Below are 25,879 nucleotides of genomic sequence, written 5' to 3'. Positions count from 1 at the left end.
GGTCAGAATGGTTCATTACAGAAAAGAATGCGGAGTGCTGACAAACAATGGGAGATCAAGTTTAACACCTTCTACGTCCGGTGGCGATGGGGCTAGCACAGAACATGTAGCTTTATTAGTAACTGCAGGTTATCATCACTCAGTGCAGATTCTGGCCCCTCCAGTGAAGAAGAGCTGGTCTAATTAATTATGGCATGCCTAACCTTACTTAATTTGCTATTTTAGTAAAGACTTCAATGGGTCCTGCCGGTTTTGTTCCGGGGTGACAGTAAACATTACACAAACAGTATACTCTCCGAAACAAATATCAAAGTGCAGCTCTTTGGAAAGCCACGTAGTGCAGACATATTTACATGACAGGAGTGTTTTAAGTGAGCTCTCTTGTGGCCTTTTTGTTTCCCAGGAAAATTTGCACAGAGTAGGAGAGACAGGGACGAAGCACATGGTTTATGAGGGAGCGATCACAGAGGCCTCTTTCGTTTCCTCAGAGACCAAGACCTCCATTCGCACCTCGTTACGCGTGTTTGTGCTGTCTCTGCATCAGTCCCAGTCCAGTTTGGAAAACTTTAGTTACTATGACCATATTTTATTATTAAATATTTTTGTCATGTTTTAAAAGTAATGAATCCCTTGCTGCTTTATCTGTTTCACTGCACTGACGGGATCTTTGGGAGCACTTCTAATGTATGGAGAGAGAAAGTACTCTCCATTCAGAGGATGGCCCGCCGCAATGATAAAACAGAAGCGAAGGTTGCAGAGCAGCCTAATATCACTCCACCACCAGTATTCAAAGCCCTGGGCGAATAACCCGCAAGTGTTGGAGTGACTTGCCTATGGACCCAGCCCCCACAAAGACTAAGGGATTAATTACATTGTGTGATTTGGGGGTTAGAGCAATTCTAAACAAGATACCAAGACCACTAAGCCATCCCTTCCGGCACATTATAAAGCATGAAGTTGTAAATATAGCAGATAATTGAAATTTAGATTTGAGATACGGACATTGTTAGCAGCCCGCCTCTCGCTTTCATTGCTCAGAGCCTTAGAAGTATATCTAACAGTTCATATTAATGCGATTACTGTCAAAATTAATTAAGCCTTTTTATTTACTTCTTTTCCTCATGCTTTTTAAAACTCTTCTTTTGATGAGAAGAGTATAAATAATAAAAACAAAGGAGAAGTGTCTGATCTTAAAAGTACATCTAAACAGAAGATGAAAAATGTTCTATAGGTTGGGAAAGAGGTTTGTGCTCTTCTTTTAAGTTTCAGCTTAAAAAACAACAACAACACCTACTTGTTCCTCCGTTAATTAAAACTGTCATTCTTCTTTGTTCATTATAAAATACACTTCCCATAAATTAGTTGCTTTCTTTTTTTATGCTAATCAATTTACAGTGGTCCTTAGGCCAAAATCCGGGCAGAACTTGGCTTTTCATAGTCCTGACAGCTCCTTAGCAGTATAGTTGATGACTTTTTTGAAAAGTCATCAACCATAAGTCATCAACCATACCACTCGATCAGTAAATGTTTTCCTCTTTTCGTTGCTGTCTTCAGTATTACAGGAAAAAAATGGTCCTCTTTCAGCAGGTTCTCTGTACTTCTTTTTTAAAGCATCTTTTTGTAATGAGATTATTTGAGTAATGAAAGAGCTACAGTTAAGAATCTGTTGCTGTGCTCTGGCTTCATCCAAAAGTGGGCAGAGGAAGTCTCTGAAAGGTGGCGGTTCAGATGGGGCATCAACCAGGAAAGCATGTCGCCATTTCATCCTTGTTAACATTAGGTGTTTCAGACGGCAAGGTGATATCACCAATGACAGCATTATAAAAAACAAGCAAGCAAACAAAAAAAAAGCCTCTACCAGGTTTAAAGCGATGCTGATCACAATAGCTATTCCATCAAAATAGCTATTCAGGGTAGGAACAAGCAGAATGGATACGGTATCTTTCCGCATGAATATTGGTGCTGACTAGCACCCATGCCGGAGAAATCCTTAAAGCTTGGTTTCAAACACGGCAGCGGATTTGTAGGGGATGATAAGTTTAGGCCAACTGCTCTAGTCCAGAGCAATTATATATTGAGAGCTATTTTTATGCAGAGCTATCCAGATGAATATGATTCTACAAAACGGTCAAATAAATGGCATCAAATAAATGGCTTTGAAGAGTTTGCAACTGCAAACTAAAGTTTTTGCATTGAGACTTTAATTCAAGCACTTACCAGTCTCTGTGAAAGGAGTCAGAACAGACCTCCCAAAGATGTGCCATTTTGGCATGTGAACAATTCTGAGCTGAAAGTGTTGAGACCTTGTGGGCTCAAGAGAAACATTTACTTCTCTCTTAAAGAATTTAAATTAAGAACCTTGCCCATAATAAGAGGTATCACCAGAAATATTTTTGTGACCTATCTGTAGGGCAGGTCAAACTTGTAACTACTGAACATCTGCTTTTCTTATCATCCTGAGCGTGACCTTCCTCCTCTCTGAAGCCCCAGGGTGCCCTGCATCAACCTTAGTGCTGAGTGCCATAGGCACCGCCTTCTTCTCTTTCTGCCCCTGGACCTCTGGTGTGTGTATGTGGGGTCTCCGCTCTCTCATGTCTTTGAGGTTCCTGTATATATGTACGTAATTAAATTTGCTTATTTACTCTTGGTTATCTGTTGTATATGGATTTGATTGTTAGACCAGCCGGAAGAACCTAGAAGGGTACAGGAAAGGTTCTTCCTCCCCACACCAGTAACAGACCCACACACTAAGACACTGGAATCAGCACCCTAGTGGAACCTGAGAGTCACGATAGAAACATATTCAGTGGTGCATTTGACAATTGTACAGAGCCAACATCTTTAGAGGGAAAGATCAAAATTTGACAGAGCTTATGCTTAAGAAATCAATTACTTTAAGGCAAGACATCTAGATACATGGACACAGTAAGGATTGAATTATTCAGGTAGATAGGAATAAAATAAGTAGACTGGTATATTGCATTGTAAGATAATAGGGTGGAATTTGATAAACTGGATTTGAGGAATGAATTGCTTTGAAAAATAATGGGAGAAAAGCCAACCAATTTTCTCTATTTCAATTCATTTGGATCATAACCATAAGAATGCAGAGGAAGAGAATTATGTTAATTAAAAATTGACCCTCAATTTTCACTATTTTTTAGGCCAAAAGCCTGGGAGTAGAGTGAGACAAATTCAGATCACTGACTTGTACTCTTCCTTTCGTAATCCTTTTCATGACTTTTTGTCTCTTTTCTGCCTCCTGGCCTCAATTTCTTTGTATTGTGAGGGAGAAAAAACCTTGTTCCTTCTGTCCTTTTAGATTCAGTGTCTGAGATCCAAGAATCAAATTGATAAAATACATACTAATACAAGAAAAAATAGTTTCAATTATGTACAAACACAGGCACACTGGGAGTTTACAAAGTAAAATGTGGCTTTAGGAGAAGGCCAAATTATTGGAGCTTATTTACCACTTTAAGGGAAAGGAAAAGGGACTTGGGGACCCCGAGCTTAGGAAGCAAGTTATAGGAAGATAAGGGGAGGAAATGTTATGGTAAATAAGATTGTCTCTTTATGTAGGTAAGAGTCTTTCAGACTGTAGAAGACATCTTTCTAAAATGAACTTTCCTTCACAAAAGGAGAAATCTTTATTTCTAGGCATTTGGGATGAGGTAAAGAGTAGTTTCTGTGTCTTCTGGTTCTCAATTGCTTGTAGCTCAAAATAATCCTGATGTCAAAGAGACATACTTTGGAGTGATATATCCTGGTACCCATCAGTGTCAATAATATAGATTTATGTGAATGACTGCTGACTGCAAAGTGGGAGGTATAGTGTATAGAATGGTGCAAAATGTATGACCCCTCTTTTCTTCAAGCTCCTGATTTTGTGCCCATACATAAAACCATGTCCCATATTGATGAGGACACCTGACCACCTGAATGGGGAGGGCAAAATGAACCAAACATATTGCATACTCTGACTCTTTGCACTAGGCATGGCAGCCTACATACACCAAATCCCAAATCATTAGATATTTCTCCCCCTGGTGAGATGATGGACTGGGTCCTGAAATCTCAGGGACACTCCGTTTACTGGAGCAGTGGTAAGACAGAATACGTTATTTTGTTTACACTACTCTTTTACGTCCAGTGGATGTGCTGACCATTACCCTTTCTGCATGCATATATTTCAGACTCGAAGAATGAGTAAAAATCAAGGTTTTTCTTTACTGTCGTATTCGTAGTTTGATCATTCCACAAGAAGTTCACTCACAGAAAATTAAGCAATGTGTTTGATTATATAGAATAATTACTTTTGCCTCCTATTGCCATTCTTTCTGAAGAGTTGTTAAATGCTATAATTTTAATCTGCTCTGAGTGCCTCATGAGTGAAGAGGTCATTTCAAAACTGGAAAAGTCGGTGTTCATGCTGCGTGTCACTACCAGAACCAATACGTAGAGACAAGGATTGAAATCTTTACGGCACTTTATTCAGATGGCCGGCGATCTGAGAAGATGGCGGGTTATGTACCCTAAAAACCATCTTAACACCTCATCTCAAGCCAACATTCTATGTAAAGAGAAAAGAAAGGAGAGGTAAGGGATTTAAAATTCAGAGAAAAAGGTTAGTCTGGTACAAGTTGCAGTCTAGTGATTTTCCTAGCATCCCAGTGACTCTTCATCTGTATCAGGATGGCGGACACTCCTTCCCTGGAGCACAGTGGCTCAGATGCCGTCTTGATCACTTTCAGTCCTCCTGGGCACGGAGGTCAAATTGCTCTCAGGCCTCTGGGAGTCAGGACGGGTCCTGTCATACACTCCAGCTCCTAGAACAACAGCCTTCCACCTGCAGTAATTACTAAGCTTATATACGTAAACTGTATAACTAAACCTAAACTAAATCATATAACTAAATATAACTAAAAGCTAAAGCTAATAACTAAACCATATAATTAAATATAACTAAACCATATAACTAACTAAAGATAAAAATGTTTAACTCTATTTTGTAGAGACACGTCCCCTGAGTGAGTGCCCTCAGCAACAGTAGAAGTATTTCATTGGTGATAAGAAGAGAAGAGAGGGGTTTACATGTCCGCTCAGGTGAAGAACCCTTATCTGTCCAGAAGCACACACTTATCTATGCAATTCTAGGAGTTCGTTAGAGGTGTGAGGTTGTATCACTGGTTAGACATGGCCAAAGGCTGGGAAATGGTGTTGTGGCAGAAACCTTACCAGATATTGAGTAAAAAGAAAATCTCTGCCCTGGCTGGCATAGCTCAGTGGATGGAGCGCAGGCTGGGAACCAAAGTGTCCCAGGTTCGATTCCCAGCCAGGGTACATGCCTGGGTTGTAGGCCATAACCCCCAGCAACTGCACATTGATGTTTCTCTCTCTCTCTCTCCCTCTCTCTCTCTCTCTCTCTCTCTCTCTCTCTCTCTCTCTCTCCCTCTCTCTCTCTCTCTCTCTCTCCCTCTCTCTCTCTCTCTCTCTCTCCCCCCCTTCCCTCTCTAAAAATAAATAAATAAAATCTTTTTAAAAAGTTGTCTTTAAAAAAAAATTCTACTTGGTCTAAAATGTTCTTTAAAAAAAAGAAAATCTCTGTTTTGTTCATGGCAACAGAAGCTTTGATTAGAAAGATTTTTTTTTTATTTGAGACTCTGTCTTGTTGTCTCTTATAGCATTAAGTGATCCATTAAAGATATCAATAATACCTGCTTCAGCCCTGGCTGGTGTGGCTCAGTGGACTGAGTGCTGGCCTGCAAATCAAAGAGTCACTGGTTCTATTCCCAGTCAGGGCACATGCCTGGGATGTGGGCCAGGTCCCCAGTCAGGAGCTTGCGAGAGGCAACCACACATTAATGTTTCTCTCCCTCTCTTTCTTTCTCCCTTCCCCATTGTCTAAAAATAAATAAATAAAATCTTAAAAAAATACCTGTTCATTTTTTAAGTTTTCTTTCTGTTATGTTCATCACTTATTAAAAGTATAGTTCAGGGAATGTTCAAATATATATAAGTATTAATAAATTGACAATGTGCTGAGTGACTAGAAAGACACAGTTTCTCTTTGGCTTGTTATTTCTGAATGCAGTTATGAAAAAATGCACTGGCCCACATTTCTTTGGGGGGGAGCATGGTATGTAGTCTGGTTCACAATCACATAGCAGGGCGTGTAGGTTGGCTTGTTCACTGCTTGATTTATTCAATAAATATGAGTATCTTCAAAAAATGAGTATCCACTATAAAATAAGCTGATAAAACTCCAACAGAGACCCTAAGATGGTTGGACCTGCCTTGCTTTTTTACACCTTTGTAAGCTGGAAGCCATGTCAAAGTTCATGAGGATGTCAGGTGACATTTATTAGACCGTGTTTGCTGTTTTTGAAGCCTAGCGAAAGGGCAGGTGGGAGAAATGGCAGTGATGTACTTGCTATAGGGGAAAGATCGGCCCAGTGATTTTTGAGAAGTCCTTTATAAAGCTGGTTTTTATCTCTTATGTAAGAGGAGTTAGAACTTACAAACAATCTGTGGATTTCATCCTCTACCAGTTTTCCTCATTTAAATTTCTTGTCCTAGGAATTGTGTCACCAACTATGACTCTTTGGTGGATCTGGATGGGGTTCAAAGATTAATCCAGAGCTGACACCGTCATTGTCTGTTAGAATCAGCTCTAAAACTGTGAATTAAGAAATCTAATTAGAATCTAGTTTTGCCACATACTTCTAGGAGTTGCCTGGGGCAGGGGTTGGAGAAGAAAGAGATTTAAGTATTGGACGCCAAACTGGGATTTGTCAATCCCAGAAGAGCCAACAAATGGACTATTGGACAAGAATATAAGACCGTTAGTACTGACAGATGTAACATTTGAAATTTCATGTATACTGCTAATATGACGAACATGCAGAGTACATGGAGATTTGTAATTCTACCACAGCATGATATGAATCACTCACACTGGAAGGTCTGTGCGCAGGAGTGACTTAGCTTGTCAAGGAGGCTTCAGAAATGATCGCAGCACTTGTGACATTTTGTCTATACTGCATCTTCGTCTATACGGCACTTCCCGCCTTCGCAGAGGTTCTCGGGAAAGTTGATGGGAAGTCTGGCCAGTGGGATACCCTCCCCATATTCACTTAGGCTTTTTATCTGTAGCAGCTACCACCTCCTCTGTTTCATTATTTTTCCATGCAGCAATCACTGTTTAAAGATCTGTCTGTGAAAACATTTATTATCATTTCTGTATTATAAATCTCTTCTGATTCTGTCAAAGACCTGAACTTGGATTAGCAGCTACATATCAGGTCTTAACCTTGAGATCATAGTCAAGATTGGGGAGATTGAAAAGCCCTAAAAATTTATGCAGAATTCTGTGTGTGTGCATATGTATATCTCTACTGGGAGAGGAAACATTACTATCGTTAGTTTTGCAGATGAGATGATGATCCCCCCCAAACAACTTAAAAACACTGTTGTGCATGGAGAATGGTTAATTTCTGTTAGTCTATTTGTATATACCTGCTGTCGCACATGGAAAGGAGTTGAGTTTGAAGAAATAATAACGGTATAGTTGGGATCTGACGGGTGCTCAGATGAGTTGAATTATAGAGCATACGAAAGGGGAACAGTAGAAAGGCCAGTCACTACCACCTTCTCTCTGTCCCCTTTCCCCTCCCTCCCCAGAATGAGCTCATTAAGGTGCAGTGTGTGTATGTGAGTGCATATGCGTGCATGCTTTTATTTTTCTGTATATCTCCAGTGCTTAGCATGGTGCCTGGTGCAAAAGGGGATCCTCAATAAATGTGCATTGAGTGAATCCTGCTTTGCTCGTGGGTTTGCTAGCCCTGAGCCATCAAGAACATCTCATGGATGAGCAATGAGGACTTAGCCTGGAACCTCTCCCTTGGTATATCCTTGATTTCCCTTCTGATTACAGTTTCTGAAACAGAAAGAAGGTACTGAGTGAAGTTAAGGCATTAGAGCACTGTGGAAGCGGAAGCCACGGGATGATAGTGAGAGATAAGGCATGGAAGAAGAAAGAGAAATAATTTAAAATTGTGGGACTGGAGGAACTGGTGGAGACCAAGCTGGAGACCGACAGATGAAGGCAATGAGAAGGGTGTGCAGGCCCTAAAGGAGGAAACAGAGGATCTCAGTCTGGAAGCAGGTCCAGGGTGGGCGTTGGCAGCACAAAGAGAATGAGCCTGTCCTACTTCAGAGGGCAGCTGTGCAAGCAGTGTCCCTGGGGAAGGCCAGCCTCCATTGAAATCAAGGGAGAAGAGGGAGTACTTGAAGATATTCTTGAGTGGGTGAAAGAGTTTCAGGGCCTTCTTGAAAATAATAGGGGAGAAGGGTCTGGAGGCCTTTGGTGACCCATAGCCATTGAACAATAAGGAGGTGCCCAATGGGAGAAAACAGTTGACCCAAGAGTTTTCTTTGCCTTGACCATGTTTGGATCTAAAGAGATGGGATAGCTGGAAGAAGAGAAGAATATTGTACAAAAGTTTCAAAATAGCATAACTGCAGTGTGAGGCAGGGGCGGGGGGGGGGGGGGGGCGAGGTTGGGGAGGGACTTGCTTACAGCCCTGCCTCAGGTGGGAGGTCCCCACCGTGATCAGTAATCTCCAGTCTGAAGGTTCAAGATCTGGAGGTTTCACGTGGCCGGATTCCTTTCCCAGCTGGCAAGAGCCGGCAAATTCAAGCTTCCAGCAACTGTGGAACTTAGACAGTTTTAAATATTGGTTTAGATACAGTTTATAAATAATGGAAGTCATTTTAAATTACATTATTATAAATAAAATATAAAAGCATATATGAAGAAACATAACCAGGCAGGTATAAATAGGTGCAGTCTCTTTTACTTCAATTATTTCAATCCATAAATAAAGATTAGCTTTCAATTCCACTTTAAATTCTCTTGCCAGAGATGCCTCTGGCAATGGTTCCAGCTAGCTTGCAGCTTTGAATGCAAAGACAGTGTCATATTCATCTTTGAATTCCCCCCACGGAGTCCAGCATAATAATCTGTACACTGTAGAGGGTTCGTAAATGTTGGGATATATTTTCTTCTGTTGAAAGTTAACCTAAGAGCTTCTAAGGGGAAGGATTTCTAGGGAAAGGATTTCTTTATAAAGTAAACACCTCTGAAGTGGAATATTTATCATTTTTCAGGCCTGTGCTAGGTGATAGGTATACAAGAATTGAGAAGACACATTCCATGAAACAGAACCACTCTGGGTTCTGTTCCTCTGGGTTCTATTGCCTGCCGCTAAAAAACTGTGACCCCCAATGCCAGGGTCTTGTGAAAAGAAAAGGAACTATTTATTCAAAAATTATACAGGGTTAGAGTAATGGTGGAATCCTGCCATTACATCCCACTCCCTTTTGAAGCTAAAAACACCCACAAACACACAGTCCTGCCTCCCCTTGCCAGACCAGGCCAGTCAGGGGTGCTGTCTCTCAGGAAAAGAAGTAGAAGTCTGTAGTTTAGCCGGTCAGATTCCCGTCTGTATTCCAGCTTCTTGCAGTCACCGGTGCTTGGCTTGCCTCTTGCTCCTAATCCAAAAGCACAAGGCATTTCCTCATGGCAGGCCAGCAGGGGTCCTTCTGCATCCTTTCAAACCAGGTGGCTGAGACAGCATGGCTGCCCTGTGCCTAAATTAAATCCCAGCGTGGATCTTCCTCCCTAACCCTATTTCTGACTCCTCCCACATTGGGTTACATCTGCCCTTCCTCCTATCTCCTGCCCTCCTCGGCTGCCATTGTTGGTCTGGCCAGGCATGGCCCTGTGACCTAGGAGCCACCTTCAAGCTGCTGGTGCAGGGAGTGGGGGCACTGCCTCACGGCTTCATCAGGGGTCAGAGTCAGCCCATCTCCCTGTATCAGAGCACACAGCCATTAGCATTACTAAAACACTGGCCAATTTCTTTAGATATGCGAAGTAACTCTCAAAGGCCCTGCTCTGCTTCCCCCAGCCAGGTTAGTGAGGGACTTCCCCTTATTGGGGGCCTCTAGCTCAGCACCCCATTACATCCCCACCTTAAGGATATCAAACCAGGCAAGGGAGACAGACCTGTAAAGGAATCGTTGCCTACCCTGAGATGAATGTCGCTGGAGAGTTGCTGCATGGCAGACAGGGAGCCCTGAGGAGCAACACTGGGTCTGTGCGGAGTGCTCAGCAAGAAGGGGCCCACCCTGTTAGAGGATGGGTGGGTGTTTGCCAGACAGGCAGAGGTGTTCTAGGTAGCTGGTGTGTCCAGATATTCATTGAGCATCTAGTCTATGCCGAGCATTCGTCTAGATTTTGAGGATATATCAGTGAGCCCTCAAGGAGCTTACATGTTAGCTGCTGACAGTTAACCTAAGTGATCTGTTTAATAGGATAGTGGTTTCCCAAACCCCTGAAGCACTGTGAACACTTTTAAGTAAAGGGTATTTGTATTTGAATAGAAAGGCAGTGGCTTCCTAGACTGATTACAGTACATTCTGATTTGTCTATAGCTCCTTTTGCAGAATTTCTTCCAGCTTGCTGTGGTGTCTCTATGTCCAAAAGCAAAAGCAAAAACAAACCTTTTGCTGACTGCTACCCGTGACCCAGCTGTTGTCAGCAGTTCAGACTTCTGCACCTTTTTTAAAGCTCTTTCCATGTGCTGTTAAAATCCAAAATGCAGCCAGCTCTGGATCACCCACTTCTTTTTTCCATACAGTGCTTTTCCCCTTCTGCTGTTCTTCATTCTTCATATATGTCATAGTTAGGATTGCTTCAAGTGCATCTTAGGCAGTCTGCAAAAAAAATTCTTCCCCAAATTGCTTATTTTCAGTAGACCTTACAACATAAGCGAGTAAGGTAGTTTTTGCAACCAGAGGCTTCCAATAAAGGTGTCACAAAGTGAAGTGCAAAAAAGACAAAGTGAATGGCCAAGTGATTGTGTGGGAAAATATATGAGGGTCATAGGAGAGAAATAAGTGCACTTGGCCATGTAAGCTGGATGAGAAGATAGTGAAATGCCTGCGTGTGTAAGCAATAAGAAAGCCTTTTTTACAAAGTCCTTGAACATGCCTTATTCATGAATGAAGATGAGTTGTAAACTTGGTTCTCCTGATAATGACAGAGGATTTTCCAACAGAGAATTTTGGCTTTCTATTTTTGAGAAGTTCTCTTTGAAACATACAAATAGGCTAAGCCTCCACATAAGTCCCTATGTTTTTTTCCCTTCCTGAAACAGCCACAGACTTGGTCTGTTGATGCAAAAGTGTCTGCAGCAACTTCTCCTAGTGAGGATTTTGCTCGCATGTGCCTGTGCCAGCAGCACAAGTGAAATGCCCGTGCAAATGAAAGTATTCCCTAAATAATGAATTTTTTTCAATGTTTGCACTCTCCTGTGGAAACCCAGAATCTATATAACTTTACTTAAAAGCGTGTGGTATACTTACCAGAGTCAAACCTGACTGAAATATATTTCAGCCAGCCAAATGAAAGTGGTTCAGCTAGAAATGTTTTATAATTGCTGAATTATTCCGGCGTCATCAAGTCTTTATGTATTTTTACCAGCGTTAAGTGATGGTTTGGAGTTATACATGAGGCCCTGGTGCCATCAAACCGCCCATTCTGACAAACCTGTATTCTAAATATTTGAGAAGATGAGGAAGTTTAAACAGAGATTAAAGGGAGGAGAAGCAGATGTTTACAATACCTTTGATCATGTGCTGTGTGATGGACGCATGATCCGAAGCAGACCTGATGGGAGCGTGTGCTCTGTTGCCCCGAATCTTCATCCTTTCGGTAATACGCGGCATTATCTCAGTAAACTGAGGTGCTGGGCGCAAGTCGTGTGGTAGCATTTAATGATAAAGAGAGCCAGGGAAATTAGCTGTAACTGGTTGGAGAAAATAATCCAATCGTAAGTCCAAGTAGTCATTGTAGACCTGTTGGTGTCAGTCTTGTATTTGAAAAAATGTATTTGTTTGCCACTCTTATTTTTAGCATTCTTAAAAAATGTTGTTTGAGCGTGAGGAAGAAACAGTGGACATTGATGTAGGGGTTGCATGCACACTGTCTTCGTTGAACTTCTGAACTTGCACAGATCTGAGGGTTTGAAAGCAGCTCTTCATTAAACCTCATCTGAGTGGGAGGTGGCACACCCATGGGTGTTGGTCTTCTGCTGGAAAGACCAGCAGAGCAGTGAACTGCTGATCACGGTATCAGTAGTGGTTTTCTTTTTATTTTGCTTTAATATTTTTTTAAAAATTTAAATGTTTTCAACTATAGTTTATGTTCAGTATTATTTTGTATTACTTTCAGGTGTACAATGTAGTAGTTAGACAATCACTTTACAGAGTTCTCCCCTGATACTTCCAATACCCAGCCGGCACCATCACAGTTCCATAGTCACGGGGGTGTGAAGCACAGCATAGGAAATAGACTGGCTTTCCCTTTTGATATTTACATGAAATTGGTCAATGTATCTAGTCCACTCACTTCTCACCAACCAAACCGAATTTGCCCCTTCTTCCCCACCTTGTTTAAAACTCATAGCTGTGTTGCCATTGTCTCGTATCAGGTGTAGTTAAGGCCACTGTATGCACTTCTACAGCAAGCAAACAAACAAAACACACACACACACACACACACACCCCCCAAAAACTCAGCAAATGTATAAAAGGTATGCATTTTTTAAATTTTATTTTAAAATTTGTCTTCTCGAATCTCAGTCAGAATACTGGGAAATCTTAACACTGAACTCTAACTGTGCTAATTACTAACAATAAGGAAAGGAGATGTCCGAGAAAGTGTCATGGAAAGATGTAAAGAAAGTAAATGAGGTGTGGAGGGAAGGCTTTAGTTTTATTTATTCATGCCACAGACTTGTTCCTCAAACGTTATTTAGAATCAGTATGTTGAGAAAGTATAAAATTGTGTATCTCTGTGAGAGTTTGCTTCTCAAGGGAAGTTTTCCAAGAAAATATTTGCTCAAATTTACCTGTCGAAGAATTTTATTGTTTCTTTAGTGAGGGCTTGCCCGCCTGACTCTATGGTGTCCCTCCACGAAGTTTTGGGATATTTTATACCTGGAAAGGAAATAGAAGTCTTCTTGTCCCCATTTGACAGATAGTGAAAGTGAGGCCAGGAAACTAAGTGTATGGTCACCAGGCAAAGCAGTGAGAGAAATATTGGAAACTCTGTCTCCTTTGTCTCAGACCAGAGCTTAATTTTACTGCTGTACCTTGGTTTTTCTCCTTTCAAATTTATTTGTATTAAATCTATTAAAACCATTCAGTATCTCTTGGACACAGATGTGGCCAACTCATGTGAGTGTGTTGAGAGTCAATGGTATTTCTTTTCTTTTCTTTTTTTCATTTATTGATTCTAGAGAGTGGGAAAGGGAAGGAGAAGGAAAGGGAGAGAAACATCGATGTGAGAGAGAAACATTGATCATTTGCCTCTTGCATGGCCACCTTGACTGGCAACTGAAACTGCAACCCAGGCATGTGCCCTGACCAGGAATAGAACCCATGACCTTTTGGTTTGTGGGATGATGCCAGGGCACGAGTCAGTGGTGCTTCACCTGTGTAGTGCATAATCCAAAACTGCACAAGCTCTGTGAGACAGTCAACTGGAAGATTGTTGACCTTCAGGGTACAAAGCCCAGAGCTGTTGAAACTCAGTGCAAAAGTTTTACCCCACACGCACTGAGGTACCTTACCCCATGGCTCAGCAGCGATAGCGTGTGTGTGTCTGCACACTCACCACGCAGCCAAGGATTCCAGCAACCCATTTGGTGCTGGTGTTTTTGACTGCTTTCAAGATTAGCCAGAGAGTAATTAATAGATTATTTATAATCCAATTAATTGTGTTCCCAAAACAAAACTTTTTACTTAAAAAATGCTATTATTAGAGATCAATCTCTAGAATAATGAAACACTTGATTTTTTTTTCATGTAAATCATGATATGATATTATTTCCTTACCCCATTTGTCTAAAATTAGTAGCTAGGAGAAATTACAAGGTAAATATACTTAAAATGTTTATATGCAAGTCTAATTCTTAAGAGATACCAGTCCTAAGTAATCTTGGTTCTTTCCTTGACCCTTAGATTCACCTGGGACAAAATATTAATCTTTTTGTACTTCAATATGTCCATGTATAAAATTCAAATATGAATGCCAAAAAAATTGTTTAGGATTTTACAAATATGCATCTAGTTACATGTGAAATGTTTTTGAAATCTTTGAAAGAAAGGTAAAGTATGTTCAAGACATTATTAGAGTTTTGTTAGCATTGTTGAAAGCTTAAAGGATCCATAAAGTGAATAAGGTCCACACTTATTAACTCTCTGGCCATTGACCCTGGTTCACAGAAAGAACACTGAATTGAGAATCAAGGATCCTAGGTCCTGGGTTTGTCATTATCGCTATGGCAGAAAGGGAGCAGTTGCTCTCTTCTGGGTTTGAGTTTCCTTAGCTCTGAAATGAGTTGACTAGGCCAGCTCGTCATCAGCACAGTGTGTCCGGGGCTTTGTTTACATTGTTCAGGGTTTTTGAGGATGTGCACTAGTTGCGTTAAGGAAGCATTTTTCAAAGCATTGTTCCTTGACTGGCAGCATCACCACCCTGTTAGAAATGCAAGCTGACAGGCCTCACCCTGCACCTGCTCCATCAGAACATCCGATGGGCCCCAGCAATGTGTTGTCACAGGACTCCAGGTGATTCTGACTCACACTCGAGTGTGCGGAGCTCTAGTACAAGTATTGAATAAAAGAAAGTGCAGTTATTAGTCTTAAGAAACTTGTGATTCAGCACTTTTCAAATCTCTAGTTGTCTAGCCAGTTTTTAGAAATATGAATATATAATCTAATATGCATTATATATCATCACATGTTATATTAAATTATTTTATTATATAATTTACATTTCTTTATTTTATTATATTTAATTGTTTATTTTGATATATATAAAATAAATTACGGGCATGTTAAATTACTAGGACTGAAACATTTGGGGTAGTGTCTGTGAAGCTGAGAGATGTTTCCATGAAATGCATTGACCAAGGCATGACGAACAATTGTTAGACCATGCTTGAATAACTGCTTGACTACCAAAATGCATGCTCATTTCATATGTGGGCTTATTATATGCACCTTGTTTTTACTTTAGCACAGATATTCTTGTTCTAAAAATTGAAACAAATATTCTGAAAGTATGCCTAAAATTATATTTACATTATGTTTATCCATTATGTGTACATTGTTTATGTATGAATACCAGACACATATATGTGGCACTTGGAACCTCTCTGTGTAATTTTTCTATTACGTTCACTCTAAAATTCACATGCAGTTTTTAAAAAAGTGCAATTGACTTTTCAGAATGCAAACCTTGTTTTAAAATGCACCTGAACTTTTGAAACATAACTCAGTTGCAGTTAAAATGTTGTGGGCAAGTCATTGCAAATATGGGTGAAATGCACTGACGGGGAAAGCAATCACGGCTGTGTATTTTCGCCTAGTGTACGTCAAAGGGACGTCTATTTTAGTCCTCACCTGAGAGATGAAAATCTGAGCTGTAAAACTGTTTATAATATTGTTTTATGGCTGTGGTCAGCTAGGGTAAAGCAATGACAATTTGGGTAGGGTTTTCTTCCCAAAAGTTTTATCAAACGTGCTAAGTTTACGTGGAGACGTAGACGTGAAGGATGCTGCATAGCGAACACCCTCTCCTGGATGAGGTCAGCGGCCTGCACCAATTGTGATCTGTGAAAGGATAGCCTGGCGCCAGCACCACGCTCACCCCGGAGAGGGGGAGCCCCGCCTGGTGCGCGGCCCCTCCATGCTGCCTGTGAGCGCTGGCGGTTGTTAGCACTCCTGCTCACTAAATGTAAACACCTTCACTTTCCAGCTGCTGCTAATTGGTTTGGGAATATTTATGTTAAGTGTTGATTTTAAAGCTAAAAATAGTGCGGGGATGTTTAAATCTAACTCGTTCTGCCTGTCAGAAATGCTCCCGTGATCCTGAAGGTGTTGCTAAAAAAGTTCACTTCTTAAAAGTTGTAGTAATTAAACTTGTCTCTTGCGAGAACCATACATGATAGTCTGTCCCCTGTTTTGATAAAAGAAGCAAAGAACAAGCTTCTTAAAAGGCCTCTGCCTGGTTACCGAGGCACGACCTGCCGCTGAACTTTATGGAAGGGCAAAGGATTGTAATGTGGCCAGAGGGAAGGACAAAATACCTTTTGAAGTAGTTTTGTGCCCTAATATTCCATGCAGCTGATCAAATCCCTCTATTTCAAGTTAACATTAAAAATAAAAATTGTAAGAATTTTGTTAATAAGTCAAGTATGGAGCTTCTCACACCATTGTGTTTCCTAGAGCACATTTGAGGGTTTGAGATCACATGTTGTTCCTCGGGTCTAAAGCCGAAACTGACCGTGGCCCTTCAGTACCAGCTGTTTACACCTCGGCTTCTTCAGAGTGATCTTTTTCCCTTTCACTTGCAAATTAAGTCCTAGTTTTACAGATTTTTTTCTCAAAGTCATTTAAATACTCTATGAGAAAAATATAATTTTTATTTTTAGATATCTTTGGTTTTGTGACTATATCCCCATGTAATTAATTTCTTGAGGGAAAATCCTAAATGCTCCTAAATTATTCTTTCTCCATTATTTTTAATATTTAGAAAAAGTTATTTTATGAACTCTGTTGATGAATGAACGGTCCTGGCCTGTACCTCTTGAAGTCCTGCATTGCTGCCGTGTTGCTGAAGTAAATTTGGAATTGACTTTGTGTCCGTCTAGGATGCCCTAAGCATTTGTCTGCCGGCCCCATCGCTACAGAATATCAGAGAATTCTGTTACTGCAATATATAGATGTGATTTTGGCAAGTGACAAATGCTGCCCATTAGTTGAGATGATAACCTACACTTATTGCCCTTTTTGTTAGCTGTGGCAAAGCAAAGGGTTTTTGATGCTACTTTTAAACTAGTTCGACTCTCGGACATATAAGTTTGTGTTGTGTGTGTTCTTTTTTAAATCTGTAGTTATTGACATGATTGCTCTAAAACTGTAGTCAGTTCAGAATTACCCTTGAGCAGATCATTACGTAGCAATTGGCCCAATATTGCTTTCAAATTCTAATTGACATTTCCATGTAATTGGAGCATTAAGTATGTTGTTGACATAAATAGAGTCTTTACTTACCATCTAACTAGAACTAGAAAAATAGTCTTTTTAACCTTGAAGAATGTTGATCTGATCCCAAAAGTATGCTATTTTCTTCCGTCGGCTGGGGACCAACATGGCAGTCCCATGTGGAGGAGGGATCAAGAGGCAAAACTAGTTAGTTAGAACTTTAGAGCAAAAATGCCAATGTTTTCTTTGTCGTCCCGGAGATATATAACCTATGCATAATTACAAAGCCAAAAAGAATATTTATTTCAAGTAACAACCACTACTAACTGTTCACAGATTAGGAGACTTTATATTGTTAAAAGGATAAAACCATAAATTGATTGATTGAATGCTGTTCTTATCAAAAAATCCAGTGGCTTCTTTTTTTTTTACAGACACTGATGTCCTGATTCTAAAATTCATGTGGAAATGCAAGGGACCCCGAGTAGCCAAAACAAACTTGAAAAAAAACAAATTGGAGAAAAACTTTCTGGTTTCAAAACTTAGTACACAGCTGCAATACTCAGGACTGTGTAGTACCGGCATGAGGCTCGCATAAGATCAATGAAATAGAACTGTGGGTCCAGAAATACACCCTTACATTTTGGTCAACTGAATTTTCATAAGCGTGTCAAGACAATTCAGTTGGGGGAAAAAAGAATCTTTTTAACAAATAGTGCTGGCACAGCTAGATATTCATATGCCAGTTATGAAGTTGGACCCTTACTTCATGCCATATGTAACAGTTAACTCAAAGTAGTAATTAACCTAAAGGTAATAGGTAATTCTATAAAACTCTTGAAAGAAATACAGGAGTAAATCTCTGTGGTCTTGTAGGAGGCAGTGTTTCTTGGATACAACACCAAAAATGTGAGCAACAAAAAAGAAAAGTTAAATTTCATTAAAATTAAAAAGTTTTATGTGCTTCAAAGGGTACACCAAGGCACATCACAATTACATTACCCAAGATTAAAATGAAGGAGAGAATTCTTGAAGCAGCAAGAGATAAGGAGAGAGTAACCTACAAAGGAGTTCCCATCAGACTGTCAGCTGATTTCTCAAAAGAGACCTTACAGGCAAGAAGGGGCTGGAAAGAAGTATTCCAAGTCATGAAAGACAAGGACCTATATCCCAGATTACTCTATCCAGCAAAGCTCTCATTTAGAATGGAAGGGCAGATAAAGTGCTTCTCAGATAAGGTCAAATTAAAGGAGTTCCTCATCACCAAGCCCTTATTTTATGAAATGTTAAAGGGACTTATCTAAGAAAAGAAGATAAAGAAAAAACATGTATGGTAAAAGGACAGCAAACTCACAATTATGAACAACCACACCTAAAGCAAAACCAAAAGAAACTAAGCAAACAACCAGAACAGGAACAGAACCACAGAAATGGAGATCACATGGAGGGTTAGCAGCAGGGAAGTGGGAGGAGGAGAGAGGGGGAAAAGGTACAGAGAATAAGTAGCATAGAAGGTAGGTTGAAAATAAATAGGGGGAGGGTAAGGAGAGTATGGGAAATGTAGAAGCTAAACTTATGACACGTGGACATGAACTAAAGGGGGGGATGTGGGTGGAAGAGGGTATGCAGGGTGGAGGGGAATAAAGGGGAAATGGGACAACTGTAATAGCATAATCAATAAAATATATTTTAAAAAAAGAAAGCAAAGATATGGAACAGACTAAAAGTGACCAGAGGGGAGGAGGGTGGGGCATAGTGATGGGAAGAAGGGGAGGGGACTAGACAAAGAACATGAATGAATGACCCATGGGCATGGACAACAGTGTGGGAATTGACTCTGGGAGTGGGGGGTGAGATGGGTGGAGGAGGGCAAAGGGAAAAAATTGGGAGAACTGGAATTTGTATAGCAATTTAATGAACTCTTATAACCCAATAGTAAAAATTCATGTAATTAGACATGTCTCAAAAGAAAATATACAAATGTTTAATAATCATATGAAGAGATGCTCAACATCATTAGACATCACAAAAATACAAATCATTCCACATGCAAAAGTATGGGGACAAAATTTTTAAAGGAAAGTAAGTTTTGGCAAGGATACAGAGAAATTGGAATCTTCATACATTGCCAATGGGAATATAAAATTGTGCATACATTTGGAAGTAGTATAGCAGTTTCTGAAAATATTAAACCTAGACATATCATATGATACAACAGTTTCAGTCTTAGGTGTATACCCAGGAGAACTGAAATATATGCCTACACAAGAACTTCTTTCTGTTAACATTATTCCATAATTGACTATTATTTCAAATGTCCATAGCAACATTATTCATAATCAGCAAAAGTGAAAACACATGCCCATCAAGTTGAGTGGGTCAACAAAATGTGGTATATGAGGTCTCTCTGGAAAAAGTCCAGCCATTGTTAATACAATGAGAAAGGTTTCTATGTACCCTGGCAGCCAGAGAGAATGGACTGGAATGTGTGTGTGAACAATGTCGACTTCACTGTACTAGACAGTGGGGACGGTAGGTGCAGTTGAGTACTGTGTGCCCATCACATTCAAAGTGACAACAGATCTGCATCAAATTTTGCATTAAGCTTGAACATTCCTCCATGGAAACTGTTCAGATGGTTCTATGGGCAACTAACTGGTGATTGGCAGCTTCATCACAACAATGCGCCCTCTCGTGCATCATGTCTCATGCAGAGTTTTTTTGGTGAAACATCATATCACCTAGGTGACTCAGCCCCTCTACAGCCCAGATTTGATGCTCTGTGGCTACTGGCTTTTCCCCAAACTAAAATCACCTTTGAAAGGGAAGAGATTTCAGAAAGTCAGTGAGATTCAGGAAAATATGACGTGGCCCCTAATGGAGATTGGGAGAACTGTGTAAGGTCCCAAGTTGCCTACTTAGATGAGGTGTCATTGTCCTATGTACACTGCTTCTTGTATCTTCTTCAATAAAGGTCTCCATTTTGCATGGTGTGTTGGCTGGATACTTCCTGGACAGACCTTGTATCGATACAGTGAAATATCATTTGACTATAAAACTGAAGGAAATACTGATCCACGCTGCAGCGTGGATGAGACTTGAGAGCATTACACAACACTGTGAGACAGAAGCTGCACATGTTATGATCCTGTTTATGTGAAATGTTTGTAAGGAGAACCCTTAGAGACAAAAAGCAAATCAATTGCTAGGGGCAGTGGGGGGCCAGGGAGCATGGGGAGTGACAGCTAATACATCTGGGGTTTCTTTTGGGGGCTTTGACATTGTTCTAAAATCAGTGGAGATAGGTGCAGCACTGTTAAAAAGCTAAAAATGACTGCATTGTGCTTTTTAGAAGGAGGAACTTAATGTTATGTGGATTATATCTTAATAAAGCTTTTATAAAAAAAAAAAAAAAAGAAGAGGAAGTGTAGGTCTGAAAACCCCAGTCCAGCCCTGGGGGCATTGCAGCCGAGGTCCTGCTGGCATCTGACCCCCACCTCATGAGAGCTGCCGCCCCCGAACCTCCCAGACAGGCTGCTTCTCCATCTTGGACTCTCAGAAAATGAACAATAATGTTTATTTGTTTAATCCATTCAATTTGGGGGTCACTTATTAAACAGCAACTGAAAACTAACTCAGTTGCACCCAGCTCATTCATCCATTAACATTCTTAGATGACTGCTGTGTTCCGTGCTTGACACACGGAGGACGAGATGGATGGACGTGCCTTCCTGGAGTGCTGCCTTGTGCAAAACAGGCAGCTGGGAAGGTTCGTGATTTTGACATCAAATGTTCTGACATGTGTGACAGGCACAAATTCGGTCGGTGTTTTGTTAAATTGTCTTCCTAAGTATTTTTGCACCTGCCCAGCCCTGTGTCTTTTCTATGTAAACCTGTACCTAGCCCTTCATAAAAACACAAATGCTTGAAAGTGTTCAAATCTTTTAAGATTTGGTGCCTTTCTTGATCTTTGGAGAGGAGAAAACAAATACTTCTTCTTTAAAAATCTATGTACAGCAAGTCCTTCATAAAACTACCAATCCCTATACGAAATGTTGCTTCTTCGTCTAAAAGTGAAATACGTTTGTATTTTCGCTTGATTCACTATGACAAGCTGCTTAAGTTGTGGCTCTGTGTCTTCTTATTTTCAAGATATTAACCTAATCCTGTTATGGCCAACTCTTAACTCCTATGTTGTGTTTTTGTGGTTGAAATGGTACCTTCAGGTCCGTGAGAGCCCTGTGTACAGGTGCCGATTGCGAAGAATGGGTCCTTCGCCATGTGGTCTGTTGTTTCTTTGAAACCCGCGTCCCTGACTGACATGTTTATTTGTGACTCTGCTTCCGAACAGCAGCGTATCTGCCGAATTACTTCATTGTAGTGCCGCTCCGAAGCCTGATGGAGCTCTAATGTTGTACATAAATGGAGATCTGTATCAGGTGTGCTTTCTAGAGCCTGGTCTCTCCTCATATGACCTCCAGCTCAAATTTACCACTGTCCTGGAGTAAAGGGCCTCTCCGACACTCTTACCTCTCTGTAGGGGAAGAGTGTTTACCGTCTTAGAGATCAAATGGTTAATTTTGCTTTCTCTGTGATGCAGATCATCCTCAGAATCAAAGGCTCATACCAAACGAAGAACTCCAGATTTCTTCTTGTGCGATATTCCTATTACACTTTTGACAGAGTGACCTTGCCAGGCAGCGTTTTTCCCATGGATTTTGCTTTCTCATATTTTAGTGTCACTGGGGGAGGGGGACACAAATAAGTACAGTATTTTGAAGCTAATACATCAATGGCACCTTCCCTTTGATACCCCTTTGTTTTGCTGATTGAGAACATTGAGTCCCAAAAGCTTATGGTGGAGTAGCAGGTCCCTAAATGATGTATTCCGAAGCTCTTCACATACTGCCTTGTGTAAATGGCCCATTTGAGTATTTCAGAACCCAAACAGAAGAGAAAACAAAATGGAAAGCACTGAAAAGATTAACACCTGTTTCCAGTCTTCAGAGAAATTGGAGCATATTGTATATATCCAGAGTAAAACCATTTACTCTCCATGTTGAGACATTTCATTCAAATTTTCAATTCTACATACATAGCATCCACATGCTTATGGGTTTCTTTCTCCACAGGATTCCATACAACACTTAGAAGATGGGGAAGTTATGAATGGTGTGCAGACAGAACTACTGACATCACCGAAAACTAAGGATGCACTGAGGTATTCTCTTTGTGTGAATGGGATATTTCCCTTCAATTCAGTGTTTGTTTCTTTCATAGCTTATAGGTGTTTTTATTTTATAGGGATGATCAAGATAATTAGAATAGTGGTGCGAAACCTGTCCCAATTCTAAAATTAATTAACTTAATTACTCTTTACTCTCATATTCTCTATATGATACAGGAACTTCATGACAAGCATATACACAGATGAGCCTCAATCCTTTCAACAATTCTGCAACCTGAATTTCTTAACCACTTTTCTCTTCTCTTTGAACAATAGTGTAAAGTGCATTTTGGTTGAGTGTTTTACCTTGGCATTAGCTCTTTGAATATTGCTTTGCATTATCTTTTAACAATTTTGCAGTATTTTATTTGATGTGTATAAAATGAATCCAGCCTATCAGCCAAGATTTTTCATATTTTTTAAAAGATTTTATTTATTTATTTATTTTTAGAGAGAGGGAAAGAGAGGGAGAAAGAGAGGGAGAGAAACATCAGTGTGTGGTTGCCTCTGGCATGCCCCTAATTGGGAACCTGGCCCACAACACAGACATATGCCCTGACTAGGAATCGAACTGGCTACTCTCTGGCCGGCACTCACTTCACTGAGCCACACCAGCCAGGGACATGTTTTTAATGTAAGTAATTTATTATACAAAGCCTGTTGCTCTCATCTGGACTGATACTTCTTTTCTCTGCACTAATTTTCCAGTTCTGCCCTAGCTGCTACCTGGGTTCAATTCCCAGCCCAGCTGTTAACTGGTTCTAATCACTTAGGCAATTTACTCATCTCTCTTTGCCTTCACTTCTGGTCTGTAAAACAGAAATAATATTAAATTCTTTAGAGGATTAGTATGAAGATTAAATGAATTAATACATGTAAAGCACTTTGAATAGTGCCTGAGTCAGAGTAAGCCCTGTGAGCATTTGCTACTAGTACATCATTATTATCATTATCTATATTATTATCATTATCATTCTAAGTTGCTTTACACTTTATACAATGAAAGTTATTGCATATTTAATATTGTTGGCTTCAACACCAGAAAGTGATGCTTCTGATGGTCATTCACCTACTCATTTAATCAACATATTCCTTTAATTCAGTCCAGTTACTAATAGATGGCAAATATTTTACATGGCATTAGCTTTAAAAACATATATGTGACCATGCTTTATTACACTGCTTTAATGTGCGGATTTTCCTGAAGCTTGTATTTTATAGCCAGATGACATAGTTACTCTTTATGTAGATTTTTTTGATTAATGAGTTACACAATAATAAAAATTTGATACAGAAAATCTTCAGGGACCTATCTTTTCAGAAGCTAGACAAGATTGTTTCTGCATGGCCCTGGCCAGGCAGCTCACTTGGTTAGAGCCTCATCTGGCTGTGCCATGGTTGCTGGTTTGATCTCCAGTCCAGTCAGGGTTTCTCTCTCTCTCCTTTTCTTTCTCTCCCTAAAAATCGATTTAAAAAAAAGATTGTTATTTTTGGGGGGGTAGGAATAATGAATATAATCCTCTTATTCTATTCGACTTTAATTTTACTTTTTTAATGTTAACTTTGTGAAGTTTGTTAACATCATGGCTAAATGTTATGTGCATTGTTGTCAAGAATGACCAATTATTCAGTTTATGGCTGCATAATCAAATTAGCTAAGATTTGGCTAGGTATGAGGAATTAAGAGAAATGGAGTATAGGAATTTTTTAAAATAACATTAATTAAAATATAGGTATGATCTCATTATCAAAACTGCCTCTCACCTGTGTTTTATCATCACTTTTAGTCAGCTAAGGAATTGCAAAGTTCAGAGCAATTAAGTACCACTAAAGACCCAGTCTACATCCACCACCCCCATCTCCAAATCTTTTGACACTAGTGTTACCTGTTTTATGCACTTTCCTGGTGTTTAGTTTCATGCCGCACAACTAGAGCTAGGGAACTTCATGTGGTCAGCACCAGCATGGGAGAAATCAGCCGAAGTCAGTTTGAGGCCAAGTTCGGAAGGCAGAGTGTGTGCAAAGTCCCAGCACTTGGAGACTCTTGGGCCAGAAGAATCTTAACAGCATGGGAAAAATAGCTAGCAGGGGAAGACTTGGAAACTACATTCGTAGGAGAGGACATTGGTTCTAACTGGTATGGGGTGATGATGAAACAACAGAAGAGACATTATGAAGCCATTTGCAGCTGAGTTACCTGGTCAGCATTCTCCAAGGGCAAGGAGGGTCTGGTATTCCACAGAGATTGGCCAAAGTGTAGGACTTCGGGCTTACTTCCCTGCAGGTGGCATAGACGCTAGGTAAACCATTTGCAGAATTCATCTCTAAATGTCTTGAACTCATTCTTGTGAGTTCACTACTTGAACTCATTCTTACGAGATACACTATTGGCAAGTACTCTTAGTACAATGCTAAATGAAAGGCTGAATGAACATGAATTGCAATTGTATACTACAGTTTATTGTAACTATTTGTCATTTGTTCAAACAAGACTATGGATTCAAGACTAAGATTCCTGACACCTGATACAAGTCTTGGAATAGAATAGCATCATATTTGTTGACTGGATGACTGAATGGATAGAATACATTGCTCCATATATGATAAGCATAACTATCAACTGGTTATCCATTATTAACACAAACATATGTATTTAAAGGAAACTAACACTTAGAGGGTAGTCCCCAAATAGTCTTATAATATCTATCTCCAGTAAATCACTAGTCGATTAATTTTGATCTTTTTTAAAGACTTTATTTATTTACTTATTTACTTATTTTAGAGAGGGAAGGGGCAGAGAGAGAGAGAGAGAGAGAGAGAGAGAGAAACATCAATGTGCGGTTGCTGGGGGTCATGGCCTGCAACCCAGGCATGTGCCCTGACAGGGAACCGAACCTGCGACACTTTGGTTCACAGCCCGCACTCAATCCACTGAGCTATGCCAGCCAGGCCAACTTTGATTTTAAGAAGACAATGAAGCAAGACGTTTCCAGGAATTACTTTTTCTTTATAAAATTACACTTTAGCTTCTTTTTTAAATAGCAAGTGATGGCTGCCAGAGACCTTCCCCTCCTCCCTAGTTTCGATCTCATTCCTGATTTACCTCATTCTTGACACTTCCCCGAATCCGCCTCCCCCACACTTGCCTCTTTTGCCAGGCTTCAAACCTCCCTCACGTTCTGTCCCATTCTCTCCTTTCCTCTAATATCCATTCACTTAGCAAATTTCTGGCAGAGTCCATCTCAAAGTAGTATCTCAAAGTTCCTCCATGTTTTAATGCTGCATGCCTATGACCATTGCTCAAATCTTATTGCCTATCAGATAGATGATTGCAGTAATTTACTAATTCCTGTCTCCAGTACCAGTCTCTCCCTTGTCTTCTCATTTTCTAAGTGATCACACTTATCACTGCCAGGTATATATTTCTAAACCACAGCATTTATCACACTGCTCCATAGTCCTAAAACCTTTACTGACTTCATTTTCTACAATATTAAGTGTGAATTTTTCAGCGTAGAATTTGACACA

At 40.1% G+C, this 25,879-nt stretch overlaps 1 protein-coding gene across 1 annotated transcript in view; it reads left to right on the top strand.

The window, feature by feature from the left end:
• Positions 1–25,879, top strand: part of PARD3B (par-3 family cell polarity regulator beta) — a 972,625-nt gene that overhangs the window by 486,823 nt on the left and 459,923 nt on the right. The window contains exon 5 of the mRNA XM_028510082.2: positions 22,257–22,345. Within this exon, the coding sequence (XP_028365883.1) occupies positions 22,257–22,345 (89 nt within the window). The remainder of the gene's footprint in view (positions 1–22,256; positions 22,346–25,879) is intronic.

Source organism: Phyllostomus discolor, chromosome 4 (assembly GCF_004126475.2).
Source record: "Phyllostomus discolor isolate MPI-MPIP mPhyDis1 chromosome 4, mPhyDis1.pri.v3, whole genome shotgun sequence".
NCBI lineage: Eukaryota > Metazoa > Chordata > Mammalia > Chiroptera > Phyllostomidae > Phyllostomus > Phyllostomus discolor.
This window is presented reverse-complemented; position numbering and strand designations above follow the sequence as displayed.